The sequence below is a fragment of the Apis cerana genome, linkage group LG1 (genome assembly GCF_029169275.1).
Source record: "Apis cerana isolate GH-2021 linkage group LG1, AcerK_1.0, whole genome shotgun sequence".
Lineage (NCBI taxonomy): Eukaryota > Metazoa > Arthropoda > Insecta > Hymenoptera > Apidae > Apis > Apis cerana.
This window is the reverse complement of record NC_083852.1, coordinates 10281956-10298198: the sequence shown is the minus strand read 5'-3', so window position 1 is coordinate 10298198 and position 16243 is coordinate 10281956. Positions and strand designations below refer to the sequence as shown.

Sequence of the window (16243 nt, the reverse complement as noted above, 5' to 3'; positions counted from 1 at the left end):
TATAATATATATATTTGTATTCATTTATTCATATTTCATTATTTAAACTTATATTTAAATTATTTATATTATATTTTATATATATATATATATATATATATATATATATATATATATATTACATTATATTATTATGTATTTTTATAATAAATTAATTTATTATTTATTTTTATATAATTATTTTTTTATAATTTTATATAATTGTATTATTTATTTATATATAAATTAAATTTTTATTTTTTTATTGTTTGTTTTTTTTATATTTCATGAATATTGTATATATTTTTATAAAAAAAACATTTTAAAATATTTGCAAATGTTTAATTTAGTATTAATAATCCACAACTATGGCGAAATCTCAGCATTTCAAACTAAACATCACCTGTTGCATCTTGTCATATACATGATGTGTCTATGCTTAATTTAACAATAGTAATGGCGATAACACGACGTCATTCTTCTCCTATAAAAATTTGTTGCTACTTTTTGTAGAGGGAGTAGCATACCGTTCGTTCAACAACACTGTTTGGTATTAGTGAAAATTATATGATCGAATTGTATACATTTATTTCATTATTGATTTATTATAAACATTAATGTTAATTAATTGAATATTAAAATATTATTTATTTAATTATATAAAATGGGAAAGGGATTTAATAATTACATGTGCAAAAAATTTTTTCACCCAGCATCTCGAGACAATTTAAAACGAGTATGTTTTCTCAATTTTTTAGGTTATTGTTTTAGATATTTGTTATTTATATAATAATTAAATTTATATTTTTTATATTATTTTTTAAGGTATGGATGGCTGAACAACAAGCAGAAGCTTATAAGAAAAAACAAGAGGAATTACGTGTTCAATATGAAAAAGAACAAGATCTTCATAATAATAAGTAAAATCATGTTCTTTCAATTTAATTTTTTTAAAATATTTTTTTTTATATTTTTTATTATTTTATTTTTTGTAGAGCTTTATTGAGTAAAGAAAGCAAGGATAAACTTAGTGTAAATTTTATGTATGAACCACCACCTGGAGCAAAAAAAGAGAGAGAAAAAGAAGACAATGAACCAGAATATAAATTTGAATGGCAACGCAAGTATAATGCACCAAGAGAAAGTTATTGTAAAGGAGACAGTGAAATAAGAGATCAACCATTTGGTATTCAAGTACGTAATGTCCGTTGTATCAAATGTCATAAATGGGGACATATAAATACAGGTTAATATGAAATAATATAATATAATATGAAAAGAATAAAATTAAATATAAAAAATTAATTATTTAATAATATATATTTTAATTATAGATAAAGAATGTCCTCTATATAGTCAGGCAATGAGTGTAGTAATGGCAAATAATTCACCAGCTACATCTACTCCAGATGCTTTAACATTAGTTCAACAAATGAGAGAAGATGGATTAGCACTTAAAAAGTAAAAATAAATCTAAAAATTTTTTTCTGATTTTAATTTTAATGAATATTTTTTTATTTTAATATATTTAATTTTATTATAGATCAGCTCTTAATGCTCAGCAACATTTAAGAGTTCCTGAGCACGAACATCTTATGGTTTCAGATGATGAAGAACAATCTGAAATTACATTTCTAAAAACACTTTCTAAAAAGCAAAAAAAGAAGTTATTAATGTAAGTTAATAAATATTCATATAATATTTAAAACATAGTAATTTAAGAATAATTGGGATTAATTAATGTTAATATTTATAGGAAATTACAGCAACTTGAAAAAAGGACTAAAAAAGCAGAAAAAAGAAAATTGAAAGAAAAACGATATAAACATAAAAAAAATAAAAGTGATATCGATAGTGATAGTAGTGACACTTCCATCAGCAGTGATGCTAGTAGTAGTAGTAGTAGTAGTAATAGTAGTAGTAGTAGTAATAGTAGTAGTAGTAGTAGTAGTAGTAGTAGTACTAGTAGTAGTAGTAATAGTAGTAATAGTAGTAGTACTCAAAGTACTAATACTAGTAGTAGCATCACAAATAGCTATGGTACAAAAAGATTTAGAAAGGAACAAAAAAAAGAAAAAAAAAATTCTATTTCAAATGGAAATTCTATAAATTATCAAGAAAAGAAGGAAGAAAATAAAACGGACAGTAGAAAGAAAAGAAATAGATTTAAACACGAAAAGAAATCTAAGCATAAAAAATCTCATGAGAATGATAAGAAAGAAAGTAAACATAAAGAGTTTAATAATCATAAAAAAAAAGAACTTGTAAAATTTACTGGAAAAGAAACTAATGAAAATCAAAATAGAAAGAAAATAAAACGATATTAAAATATCTTTTTATATTAAAAATATATACTAATATAACTTTGAATTGAATGTAATTATTAAATATAATTAAACATGAATTATTAAACATAATAAACGATATATCATTTAATATGACCATTTAATATATAACGATAAATCATTTAAATAATAAAAATGATAAAAAACAAAACGGGTAAATTATGTATATATACATAAAAGAATCATATAAACAATGATAATTTTCACATAATTTTCAAGCAGATATCCAAAAAAATATATAAAATTACATTAATAATATCTTATATTCATTTTTATGTTTCATATCGAAGATAACATATTATAATAACTGTTTTCTTAGCAATTTACTCCATCAATACAACAATTAAAAAATAGAATATTAATGATATTTGAAATCATAAAAATCTAGAAAAAGAAACGATAAAATTTTAGTAGTTTATAGTATAAAAATTAAATCAGTTACATCAAAAATTAAAAGGGAATTATAGCTACTAATTCATTGTCCATATTTTATCTGAACAAAATTTGGCATTCATTTGAGAAAGTTCAAAATTTAATATTGAAAATTTATCCTTGTACTTCAAATATTTCATATATCATATTATAATTAAAAATTTTCAAAAAAATTTTTAAGATTTAATTTTTTAAATTTTTTCTAATTGATAACTTGTTTGACTTGAAACAATTTATATAATTGGCTTGTATATCTTTCATAATATTATGCAATAGAAAATACAATAAATAATAAATATATATAAATATTATATAAATTAAATATTTATATAAATTTATGTAAATATTTAATGAATTTCAAATATATATGATGAAAGTTAAATTTTTGTTAATATTCTATATGGAATAAGATTATCTAAAGAAATTTTTTATACAAATATTATTTTAAACTTATTATTATTTCATCTATAAGTAGCTATATTTGATCTTTTATTATCAATATATAACATTAATATTATTAAGTATTTACAGAATTTCGGTTTTGAAAAATATTTTCAAAAGTCTGTAACTGCTTAATAAATACATATTATATAAACAAGACTTCTGTTAAAACATTATATATACAAGAATGAATTTTAAAACATTATCTATATGAATTTGTAATAATATTATGTACTAATATTTATGTAAAATTAATTGCTAAGCTTTTCGATATGTCTTTCTAATTACAGATACCAAAACAATGTAATAATTTCTAAATTAAGTTTAATATATATCATTGGATATATATATGAATATTTGAAAATGCTTCATTTACTTCTTTATATAGTAAATTTGTTATGGAAATATATGAAAATGAAATCATTAGAATAATCTTTTAAAGTTTAAAGAAGGAAGAGAGCATTTTCATATCTTTGTATATTTATCTTACAAGATATTAATTTCTCACTCTCAACATTTTACTTTTATAACATATTAACTATTAACAAGAATTTTACATACATATTGCTACACACACGTGTATAGGTGAGCATGTATAAGTTCTTCTATGGAAAATTTAATACTATCCAGCTATTAGCTGTGAACACTTGGGCAGTTAAAATTTTTGTTGTATAATTGTCATTTTCACAACGATTACATGTAAAAAATAAAATTGAATTAACAGTAAATAAAAAACAATGACTTATTATTATCTATAAAAATATCATAGATATAATTTAAGCATATTACTATATTATATATAGTGAAAGACATAAATAAAATATCAATGAAAGACATAAATTTTTTCATGTGTAAAAACATGCATAAAAACATATACATATTTTAACGAACGAATATAACTTTGAGGAAACATATAAGATGAAACATATAAATCTTAATCAAAAAATTTAAATATTAATTAATTAATTCATTTTTAAAATTTTAATCTTAAAAACAAGATATTATATAGCATGAATTCTAATTTTTTTCTTATTAAAACATTATTTGCGATTCACCGAATCATATTTACATAAATATATTTATAATTCTTCTCCAATATTATATGACAAAGCTTAATACAATTTTATATACTGCTGTTTCTTTTTTTTTTAAGCCTCCTTTTCATAACATATTTTAATAATAATATTATTTAAATAAATTTTTTTAATAGCAAAACAAAATTTCAAATTTAATTATATCCAATGTTCTATTTTAATCAGCATAATTTATATAAATTAAATATATTTATCATTTGAGAAACTTGAATTAGTTTGGAATGTATATTTATTCAAATTTTTTTTGAATTTATTTAATTTATTGAACGATGTACGATTTACATATTTTTACGAGTAATGTATTTCAAAGAAACGATAGATTCTTTTTTTCTTTATTTTTTTTAGAATAAACCTCTTAATATATGTATGCTGAATGAATTTTTTAATTTCATCTTATATGCTAACAATAAACTTGTATATGTATATAGAAGGTGTTATATTAACATATTTGTGGAATATCTTTGAAAAATAAATTTTAGAAACAAAAACAAACACAAAAATATTGGCTTATTTATTAAATTATAGTTATATATATAATTTAAGTTTGCATTAGATGAAGTGAGATGGGAAAAGAGCACAATATTTCTACAACTGTTTTACTCTACATTTCGCTATTATCGCTATTATTTCGCTATTATTTTTTTGTTTAATATAAATTTAAATTATTTATAATAATTAATTATTCAACTTTTTTATGATAAATAAGTTTTAATTGAAATTTTGTTATTATATCAATTTTTGTATTTGTTTTGGTTAAAATTGATCCTCAAAAGATATTCTACAATAATTAACATCCTGTATATACACATACATATATATATATATATATATATGTATATAAATTAGTCGATGAGATATGTCATCAAAAATACTTTTCAGATTTTTAATGATATAGAATTTTTTTTAAAGAAATTGTACTTATTGAAATCTGCACATATTTACACAACAAAAGCGCATATAATATTACTTTTTTACATTGCAAACAATTATCAGTCATATTAGAGCAATTACAGGCCTACATACGATTTGTAGAGTAGCACCGCTGCTCTATAAGCGTAACTTCTTTTAAAGTTTAGAATTGTTTATGTCTAAATTCAAATCGCATTAAATTCAATAATTAAATAGTTAAACTATTTTCGTCGGAACGAAGAACAAATATTATGGGACATAATTTTACAAATTTTCTGCTGAATCTAAAATGGAAGATCCAACATTTTCTTCTATTCGTTATAAATGATTCTATTATTAATTTGATTATTTAAATTTATTATGCTATATTTAGAAATTAAAAAGCGGACCTATATCCGCCATTTCGGTATCTTCTATATTATTTGAACCTACAACGTGATGCCTAGAAATTAAAAAATAATTTTTCAAGTATAAAAGCACATATTTTAGATAATTAATAATTATGATTGAATTTACATATAAAATACTTATGTTTCTCAAAGTAATAAATAAAATATTAAGTTTAAAAATACCTATGTTGATGAAAATGAGATGTTGTACGAATGTGGCCATCAGGAGATCTTGATGACAAACTGTGAAGACTTCCTGTACTTAAGAAACCTTTGCGTGGGCTTCTAGCATTTACGATCCTTGGTTGCGCACACATTTCCTCCAAAACACTAGGTGCTACATATGTAAAACCCTGCAAGCATTTTGTTATGTTATTTTAACATTGAATTAAATAATAATTATTACATTAATTTTAATAATTTTATTTTAAAAATTAATTCGAATATATTTTTATTATCTATTATATTTATTATCTATTTTGTAACTTACTTGAAAAATCATATTAGCAGATTCACTTAAAGTACTTTCAACTGGTGAATCAACTGGTACAGTTGCTGTGAATTGTTCATCGAATTGTGATGTATCATCAGCACTTTTCTATAAATATTAAAAAATTTATGTATTTATTATCATAATGCGTTTTATTTAAATTAATGATATTTACTAATGATGGTTTAAAAGGAGGCTCTAACTTTCGCGATATTACATCTTGCCAATTAATATGTTCAAAAAAATTATGATTCATAATCTGTTCAGCATCTTCAGGTCCAGATCCCAATCTTTGTGATACTTGTCTCTGTAATTAATATATAAAACACACATATTAAATATTATTAAATATACAATAATTATTATATTTAATATAAAATAATTATGCAATAATTAAACAAAATTATTATGTTATGAAAAGAAAATGAAAAGATACTTTTAATAATTTTCGTATTAAATCTCTTGCATCTGGTGTTAAATATAATGGAAGATTTAACTTTCCGCGTAAAATCTTCTCGATTGTTTTTCTTCTATCATCTCCTGTAAATGGTGGCTATAGGAATAGTATATATATATATATATATATAAAATCATGTTAATTGATTCAATTTTATATTTTAAAAATATTTTGCAGTATTTATTTTACATACCATTCCAGTAAGCATATCAAACATTAAAGCACCTAAACTCCACCAATCAACTGCTTTCCCATGTCCACTTCTTGTTAAAATTTCCGGTGCCCTAAATGATAATGATAGTTATAATATATGCATTTTTAACCAATTTATTTTTATTCATAATTTATTTTTAGTTAATTTAATAATAAGTTTTTATCAATATAATATTTTACTTACATATACTCTATGGTTCCACAAAATGTATGTGTTACTGTACCTTCTTCTATATGTTCTTTACAAAGACCAAAATCTGTTAATTTAACATGACCTTCGCCATCTAATAAAATATTTTCTGGCTTTAAATCCCTATAAAGATAATCAGTCCAGTTATGCTATTATAAATTATAAATAATATTAATAATTAAAAATACCTGTATATAATACCCTGATTATGAAGATGTTGCAACGCAAGTATAATCTCAGATAAATAAAAACTATAAATATAAAATACAAAGATATAATAATTTAGTTATACTTAAATTATTATAGATAAAATTTATATAAAATATAATAAATTATCATTTATCATCATTTAAATTAATAAAATAAATTGATAAATTAATTTACCAAGCAGTATCTTCTAAGAAAATGCCTTCTCTATCTAAATATGTGAAGAGTTCTCCTCCACATAGATATTCCAAAATTAAATATAATTTACCACCAGTTTGAAATGCATACATTAAATTTACAATAAATGGATGCTGAAAAAAAAGATAAATAAATATTTTATAAATAGCTAAATAAATAAATAAATATCTTATAAATGTTGAAATTTATTTACTTTTACTGCTTCTAAAATATTCCTTTCTGCTTTTGTATGAGCTGTGTCCTTTTGATTTCTTATGATGGATGCTTTTCGTAATACCTATGCAAATAAAAAAACTATAAAGCTTTTTATATATATATATATAAATAGAAATATTTACCTTCATTGCAAAAATACTGCCTTTATCTTTTCCAGTTACTTTTTTTACTTGAAAAACTTTTCCATATCCACCTTCTCCAAGGATTTTACATAATTCAAAATCTTGCGGACCAGTTTTCTCTTGTCCTGCATTGACATTTTGTTCTGATAACTGTACTCTTTCTAAATTATCAGATCTATAAAAAAATAAAATTTTTCAGTTTTCCTTTAAAAAAAAAGATAAAAAGGCAATCAAACATATATATATAACAATTAAATATTCTTAAGATTATTATTATAATACATTTATATACATTATATATATATATATATATATTATAATATAATATTTTTTTAACAATATTCAATAGACAATATTATACATTTTGAAAAATTTATTCTACTTACTCTAATATTGTATTTATATTTGTAGTACGATTATATTCTTCCTAAAAAAAATGAAATATATTATAAACTTGTTACAATAACTTAAAATTAATAAAATTTAACAAAACACGAACTTCTCTATTTTCAACGATATCATCATCCGACTCGTCTTGATTTATAGAATCTCCGTCATGTAATTCTATGTCAAATACTCCAGCCATTCTTCTTACAACGTAATCACATTTAAAAATTTTTTTCGTCAATAACTTTAATTGATCTTAATGTGTTCGAATAACATAGATATCTACGTATGTGCGTAAATGCGGTAGTATATTATACTTCCTTTTATTTGCGTGTTCCACACTGATTTTGTGATAGATTAAATTACCTATAAACGTGAATTACAAAATCTATATAAAAGTATGTGCAATATTACGAAGATTATTTACTATTTTGTTCCTTTTTTCACTTTCTTATCTTATGACAAAATAATGACAAAAAGAAATATCAGAAATTTTGAAAAAGCAACATGAAACGATTCAAGTACTCCAGACACAAACTATGTTCCAACGTGAATGCCAACTCTAATCTAGCATAAAATATATAATAAATATATAGAAACATTTAAAAGTTTTATTCTATTTGAAAATAGAAACAAGAAATACACATTTCTTATTAATTTGATAAATGTGAAATAAGTTGACTCTACTTTATATAAAGTTATATAGTTTTCTGTTCTTAATGATAAACTGTATTATAATGTAATCTTTATAAATCAGTCTTCAATCCAATTTAAAATTTTAAAATTATTAAGATCAAATTAGAAAAAAGAAGTATTAAGATTAAATAAAAAATTTATATTTAATTTGAAATAAATTTACAAGATAAATTGTTTATTTTTTTTACATATATTTCAATTATTAATGTTTTAATATATTTTAAAATGCATAAAAAATGGAAAAGATTATGATTACGCCATCTACGATATGATCAAAATTGGAGAATGCAAAAACATTGAATTGTTCTCTTAATTGGACATTAAATTATGGTTAGGTTACAAAGAGGAGCATCTAAATACTTACATAATTTAAAGCAACAATAGCGTCACTTTTCACATATACTTGACATGCTTGATATCATATAAAAAATAACGTAAGTTTACAATTTATAGATATTTCAAATAAAATTTTGTTAAATTTTGTATAATTATATCAAATAGAAAAGAAAAAAATAATTAAAATTTTAATTATTTAATATTTTGTACAATACAACGAAATCTATTTACGATATTATATTGAATTGATTACAATTAATCATTGTATATATTTGCTATTTATTCGTATTAGATGACTGAAATATTTCACATTTTTGTCAATTATTCAAACTAATTAATTATTTTAAATTAATTAACAATTGTAAGTAAATTGAAATGATAAAGACATACTTGTTTCAATGGAAATGTAAAATTTTATAAAACATATTATTTAATTGATGTAAGATTTTAATGAAACTAACTATAATTATAACAGTATCTATAAATATAATGTAAATTCAATTATATTTTAGTTATGATATGTTATCAAAAATATTTTTTTTAATATATCCATCACTAGAAACATTCATTTAAATAATTTATAGTTTATAGGTTATGTGATACATTATTGGAATATATATTTGATAATAGAAATGTTTTTTTAAGTAATACATTTTTATATGAATACATATTAAATTAAAATAAAAAAGAAAATAAAAAAGAAAAAAAAAGTATAAATTTAATTAATTGATGAATATTTTTATTTATCAAATTCATAATTATATATATATATAATTATATATATGTATAATATTTTATATTAAATTTAGATAAAAGTTTAGATAAATATTAAAATGTGATATAATTTTTATTATAGTTTTGTTCTACTTATTTAATTTGAAAAAATGTCAATTCCACCATATTTATTGGGTCCTAATCCTTGGGCCACTATGATGGCTCAACAACAAGCTCATGCTCAGTTAGCTGCAGCTCAAGCTCATGCTCAAGCTGCCGCACATGCACAAGCTGCACATCATGCTCATATGCAAGCAATAGCAGGACCACCATTGCCACAAATGCCTAAACAACCAGAAGTTTTATCAGAAGATAAACTTCAAGAAAAAGGTATTTAAAAAATTAATATTTTCTAAACTTTTGAAAGGAAGATTAAATATAAGTTAATATGATGATTGTGTAATAAAATTTGAAATTGTTATTAATTTAAAGATTTTTTAGCTATGATAGAAGTTTTTAATTAAGATTTAAAGATTTATATATATTATATATATATTAATGTATATATAAAATTTATTGTTATTTATATTAATTTATTGTTATTTATAATAATTTATTGTTATTTATATTATTTGAAATATTTATTTTTAGCTCAAAAATGGCAACAGCTTCAGTCAAAAAGATTTGCCGAAAAAAGAAAATTTGGTTTTGTGGATGCTCAAAAAGAAGATATGCCTCCTGAACATATAAGAAAAATTATTAGAGATCATGGAGACATGAGTAGTCGCAAATATAGACATGACAAACGAGTTTATTTGGGGTTAGTACATATATCAAAAATTATATTTACATATTAATATATTAATATGTAAATAAAATATGTAATAATGTGTAAATAATATTAAGAAATTAATATTAATATTTTCATAAAAAAAATAAGAAAAAATAATTTCTTGATTTCATTTTAGAGCATTAAAATATATGCCTCATGCAGTTATGAAACTTCTAGAAAATATGCCAATGCCCTGGGAACAAATTCGAGATGTAAAGGTTCTTTATCATATTACAGGTGCAATTACATTTGTAAATGAAATTCCTTGGGTTATAGAACCTGTATATATTGCACAATGGGGGTAAGTTATAAAAGAATAAAATTTTATTTATTCCATTATTTAATAATAAATAAATATATTCATAAATATATTCTGAGATTAAAAAAAAGAATTATAATATGATTTTAAAAATAATTTATATATAATATGTATATTTCATTTATTTTTTTTTTATTATTATTTTTTATTATATAGTACAATGTGGATTATGATGCGAAGAGAGAAACGGGATCGTAGACATTTCAAAAGAATGAGATTTCCACCATTCGATGATGAAGAACCTCCATTAGATTATGCGGATAATGTTTTGGATGTAGAGCCCTTGGAAGCTATTCAAATTGAATTAGATTCAGAAGAAGATGAATCTGTTGCATCATGGTTTTATGAACATAAACCACTTGTTGGTACAAAGTAAATATTGAATTTTAAGAATTAAGAATATTTATTTCATTTACTTATGTTAATCATTTAAAATGATAAAATTTGAAAATATATATACTTTTTATATTATGATGAATCGCGTAGGGGTCCTGAGATCAACTAATATGTGAGTTGATAGCTATAGTAATTTGATAGTCTTATTCGAGATGAGTACTACAAGTTACTATTAGCTAGATAAAACGCTATACTGAATTGATAATTTATATTTTATAATGTTAACATTATTTACCAAAATTATACTTAATTATTAATGATATTACAGGCATGTAAATGGATCTACTTATCGAAGATGGAATTTGACTTTACCACAGATGGCGACTTTATATCGTTTAGCTAATCAATTATTAACGGATTTAGTTGATCAAAATTTCTTTTATCTTTTTGATCCAAAATCATTTTTTACTGCAAAAGCATTAAATATGGCTATACCGGGTGGTCCAAAATTTGAACCATTAGTAAAAGATTCAAATGCAGCTGATGAAGATTGGAATGAATTTAACGATATCAATAAAATTATTATTAGACAACCTATAAGAACAGAATATCGTATTGCATTTCCTTACTTATATAATAATATGCCACATTTTGTGCATTTATCTTGGTGAGTAATATAAAATTATTCAATAAAATAAATATTCCCACACGAGTTTTAAGATTTATTTATTCTTAGCTTATTAAAGTCTTACTAGCAGTGTGGTAAAGTAATAGAGGGTGATTGTTATTCGTATCCTTTGTACAGTATGAAAGGCAACTGCTGAAATCACCTACAATATTTGATCAATGTTTATGTATAATTTTTTAATATAATTTAAAATAAAATTAATGGAATTATAATAATGAAATTTTTAAATTATATTTACAGGTATCATGCTCCAAATGTTGTCTATATAAAAACTGAAGATCCTGATTTACCTGCATTTTATTTTGATCCTTTAATTAATCCTATTTCTCATAGAAATTCGCTAAAGGTATGTATATAAAATGTATGTATATAAATGTATATTTAAATATATATATATATATATATATATATATATGATTTACATTTAATTAGAATAATTGATATAATTATACTTTTAAAAGTATATTTTAAAATGTACAAAAGTATATACTTTTAAAATGTATAAATTATATATATTTTTTAGACAGTGGAACCACAAATTGAGGATGATGAAGATTTTGTACTTCCTGAAGAAGTACAACCTTTTCTTCAAGAAACGCCGCTATATACTGATAACACAGCAAATGGAATAGCTTTATTATGGGCACCAAGACCATTTAATACTCGTTCCGGCAGAACAAGACGAGCTATTGACATTCCTTTAGTGAAATCTTGGTATAGAGAACATTGTCCACCAGGACAACCCGTTAAAGTTCGAGTTAGTTATCAAAAACTATTGAAATACTTTGTGTTGAATGCATTAAAACACAGACATCCTAAACCACAAAAGAAACGTTACTTATTTCGATCTTTCAAGTCAACTAAATTTTTTCAAACTACTACAATAGATTGGGTTGAAGCTGGTCTACAAGTCTGTAGACAGGGATATAATATGTTGAATTTACTCATTCATAGAAAAAATTTAAATTATCTTCATTTGGATTATAATTTTAACTTGAAACCGGTTAAAACTCTCACGACGAAAGAAAGAAAGAAATCTAGATTTGGAAATGGTAAGTGCTAAAAAAATATATACTACATTCATTTTACCAGTAATGGTATAAGATTATTAAGAAAATTTTATTTTTTCAGCTTTTCATTTATGTCGTGAGATTCTACGTTTAACGAAATTGATCATAGACTCTCATGTACAATATCGTTTGAATAATGTTGATGCATTTCAACTTGCCGATGGATTGCAATATATTTTTGCGCATGTTGGTCAATTAACTGGAATGTATCGATATAAATATAAGTTAATGCGACAAATTAGAATGTGTAAAGATTTGAAACATTTAATTTATTATCGTTTTAATACGGTAAGAATACACGATTGTTACTAATGTTATTTAATGTCGTTATCATTATATTACATTACTATCATATATTATTAATATCACTTAAATATTATAACAAATTATTAATTATTTTTATAATGGATATATAAATGGATAGGGTCCTGTTGGAAAAGGTCCTGGTTGTGGATTTTGGGCACCAGGCTGGAGAGTATGGCTTTTTTTTATGAGAGGAATTACGCCATTATTAGAAAGATGGTTAGGAAATTTATTGTCAAGGCAATTCGAAGGTCGTCATTCAAAGGGAGTTGCAAAAACTGTAACAAAACAAAGAGTAGAATCGCATTTCGATCTTGAATTAAGAGCATCAGTAATGCATGATATTGTAGATATGATGCCAGAAGGAATTAAACAGAATAAAGCTCGTACAATACTTCAACATCTTAGTGAAGCATGGAGATGTTGGAAGGCTAATATTCCGTGGAAGGTTTATTTATTATAATTTAATTTTTAATTTTTTTATTTATTGATAATATAGACTTTCCGTTTATATTAGTTTTTTGATCAACATTTTCTCTAGGTTCCTGGATTACCAATACCAATTGAAAATATGATTCTTCGTTATGTTAAAATGAAAGCAGATTGGTGGACCAATACTGCACATTATAATCGAGAACGTATTAGACGTGGAGCGACTGTAGATAAAACTGTGTGCAAAAAGAATTTGGGTCGTCTTACGCGACTCTATCTTAAAGCCGAACAAGAACGACAACATAATTATTTGAAGGTACAAATGAAAATAAATTAAAAATAAATAATCTTTAAAATCAACAGTTATCATTAGTTTATGAATTTTTGATTTTTTTTTGCATACAGGATGGTCCTTATATTTCTCCTGAAGAAGCAGTAGCTATATATACTACTACTGTACATTGGTTAGAATCAAGAAGATTTGCTCCTATACCTTTTCCACCATTGTCTTATAAACATGATACCAAACTTTTAATATTAGCTTTGGAACGCTTAAAGGAAGCATATAGTGTTAAATCAAGATTGAATCAAAGTCAACGTGAAGAACTTGGTTTAATAGAACAAGCGTATGATAATCCACATGAAGCATTGTCTAGAATTAAACGTCATCTTTTAACACAAAGAGCATTCAAAGAGGTTCAGAGAGTCTTACAATTTTTATATTGTTTATTTTTATGATATTTTTATATATTTTTTTTATAGGTGGGAATTGAATTCATGGATCTTTATAGTCATCTGATTCCTGTATACGATGTCGAACCTCTTGAAAAAATTACAGATGCTTATTTGGATCAATATTTATGGTATGAAGCAGATAAACGAAGATTGTTTCCACCATGGGTTAAACCTTCAGATACAGAACCACCTCCTTTATTGGTATATAAATGGTGTCAGGGTATTAATAATCTACAAGATGTTTGGGATGTTAGCGAAGGGGAATGTAATGTGTTATTGGAATCAAAGTTTGAAAAATTATACGAAAAAATCGATTTGACATTATTAAACAGGCTTCTTCGATTGATTGTTGATCATAATATAGCCGATTATATGACTGCAAAAAATAATGTTGTCATAAATTATAAGGTATATCGCTTATTTTATTAATTTGCATGTATCAATTGTTTTGTATTAAATAAATAATGAAAAATATATCATTATTTAGGACATGAATCATACAAACAGTTATGGAATAATTAGAGGTTTACAATTTGCATCATTTATAGCACAATATTATGGTCTAGTATTAGATTTGCTGGTTCTTGGATTGCAAAGAGCCAGTGAAATGGCTGGTCCTCCTCAAATGCCAAATGATTTTTTGACTTTTCAAGATGTAGCATCAGAAACAGCACATCCTATTAGATTATATTGCAGATACGTTGATAGAATACATTTATTTTTAAGGTAAAATTAAAAATTTATAATCTCTTCAAAAGATTGTTATATATTGTTTATATATACACATATACATTTTGCATTTTAATTAAATTATTGAGTTATAAATTGATATTTAATTTTATATTTTATATTAATAGATTTTCTGCTGATGAAGCAAGAGATCTAATTCAAAGATATTTGACAGAACATCCAGATCCTAATAATGAAAATATCGTTGGTTATAATAATAAAAAATGTTGGCCTCGAGATGCACGAATGCGTCTTATGAAACATGATGTTAATTTGTAAGTAAATAATAGTTATAATAATAATTGTTAGTTCTTTTTTGTTATTATTTTTATTTAATTATTTTATAAACTTTAAAACTTTTTTTTATCTTGTAGAGGTCGTGCTGTATTTTGGGATATTAAAAATCGGTTACCTCGCTCTACAACTACGATACAGTGGGAAAATAGTTTTGTTAGTGTGTATAGTAAAGATAATCCTAATTTACTATTCAACATGAGTGGATTTGAATGCAGAATTTTGCCAAAATGTAGAACTACTCATGAAGAGTTTACACATAGGGATGGTGTGTGGAATTTACAAAATGAAATTACGAAAGAAAGAACTGCTCAGTGTTTCTTGAGAGTTGATGATGAAAGTCTACAACGATTTCATAATAGAGTTAGACAAATCCTTATGGCTTCTGGATCTACAACTTTCACAAAAATTGTTAATAAATGGAATACAGCTTTAATTGGACTTATGACTTATTTTCGTGAAGCTGTAGTGAACACACAAGAACTTTTAGATTTGTTGGTAAAATGCGAAAATAAAATTCAGACACGTATTAAAATTGGTCTTAATTCAAAAATGCCTTCGCGATTTCCACCAGTAGTATTTTACACACCAAAAGAATTAGGTGGACTTGGAATGCTCTCGATGGGACATGTACTTATACCTCAGGTAGGCTAAAAAGTTAAAAACTATTTTCAGAAATATTACTATAAT

The 16243-nt window shown here is 23.3% G+C and overlaps 3 protein-coding genes across 5 annotated transcripts in view; 2 read left to right on the top strand and 1 right to left on the bottom strand.

The window, feature by feature from the left end:
* Positions 1-289: 289 nt before the first annotated feature.
* Positions 290-3935, top strand: LOC108001966 (corepressor interacting with RBPJ 1). Its single transcript, XM_017063308.3, has 6 exons — positions 290-715; positions 805-899; positions 975-1225; positions 1314-1440; positions 1523-1654; positions 1736-3935. The coding sequence occupies exons 1-6, from the start codon at positions 644-646 to the stop codon at positions 2304-2306; spliced, it is 1248 nt and encodes a 415-aa protein (XP_016918797.2). The 5' UTR covers positions 290-643; the 3' UTR covers positions 2307-3935.
* LOC108001968 (ribosomal protein S6 kinase beta-1) lies at positions 3714-8315 on the bottom strand. 2 transcript variants are annotated; one of them, XM_062087392.1, is made up of 13 exons: positions 8182-8315; positions 8069-8109; positions 7683-7857; positions 7538-7621; positions 7324-7457; positions 7128-7190; positions 6934-7062; positions 6730-6820; positions 6516-6632; positions 6255-6386; positions 6080-6187; positions 5773-5942; positions 3714-5642 (listed from the first exon to the last, which is right to left on the bottom strand). In XM_062087392.1, exons 1-13 carry the CDS (start codon positions 8266-8268, stop codon positions 5570-5572), a joined length of 1404 nt encoding a protein of 467 aa, XP_061943376.1. In that variant the 5' UTR covers positions 8269-8315; the 3' UTR covers positions 3714-5569. The 2 variants fall into 2 exon arrangements, with proteins under 2 accessions (XP_061943376.1, XP_061943381.1); XM_062087397.1 differs by lacking the exon at positions 6516-6632.
* A 423-nt stretch (positions 8316-8738) lies between these two features.
* LOC107997664 (pre-mRNA-processing-splicing factor 8) overlaps positions 8739-16243 on the top strand; it is a 12422-nt gene continuing 4917 nt past the window's right edge. The window contains exons 1-16 of one of the 2 annotated variants that reach the window (XM_017056422.3): positions 8739-9199; positions 9958-10205; positions 10467-10635; positions 10784-10948; positions 11123-11338; positions 11631-11969; positions 12231-12336; positions 12514-13042; positions 13122-13348; positions 13485-13811; positions 13905-14111; positions 14201-14491; positions 14558-14938; positions 15018-15256; positions 15388-15534; positions 15634-16198. In XM_017056422.3, coding sequence (XP_016911911.1) covers positions 9986-10205; positions 10467-10635; positions 10784-10948; positions 11123-11338; positions 11631-11969; positions 12231-12336; positions 12514-13042; positions 13122-13348; positions 13485-13811; positions 13905-14111; positions 14201-14491; positions 14558-14938; positions 15018-15256; positions 15388-15534; positions 15634-16198 — 4128 coding nt within the window. In that variant the 5' untranslated portion in view covers positions 8739-9199; positions 9958-9985. Of the gene's footprint in view, positions 9200-9343; positions 9463-9957; positions 10206-10466; positions 10636-10783; positions 10949-11122; positions 11339-11630; positions 11970-12230; positions 12337-12513; positions 13043-13121; positions 13349-13484; positions 13812-13904; positions 14112-14200; positions 14492-14557; positions 14939-15017; positions 15257-15387; positions 15535-15633; positions 16199-16243 lie in introns of those variants that run through there. The other variant, XM_062087128.1, reaches the window with a different exon arrangement.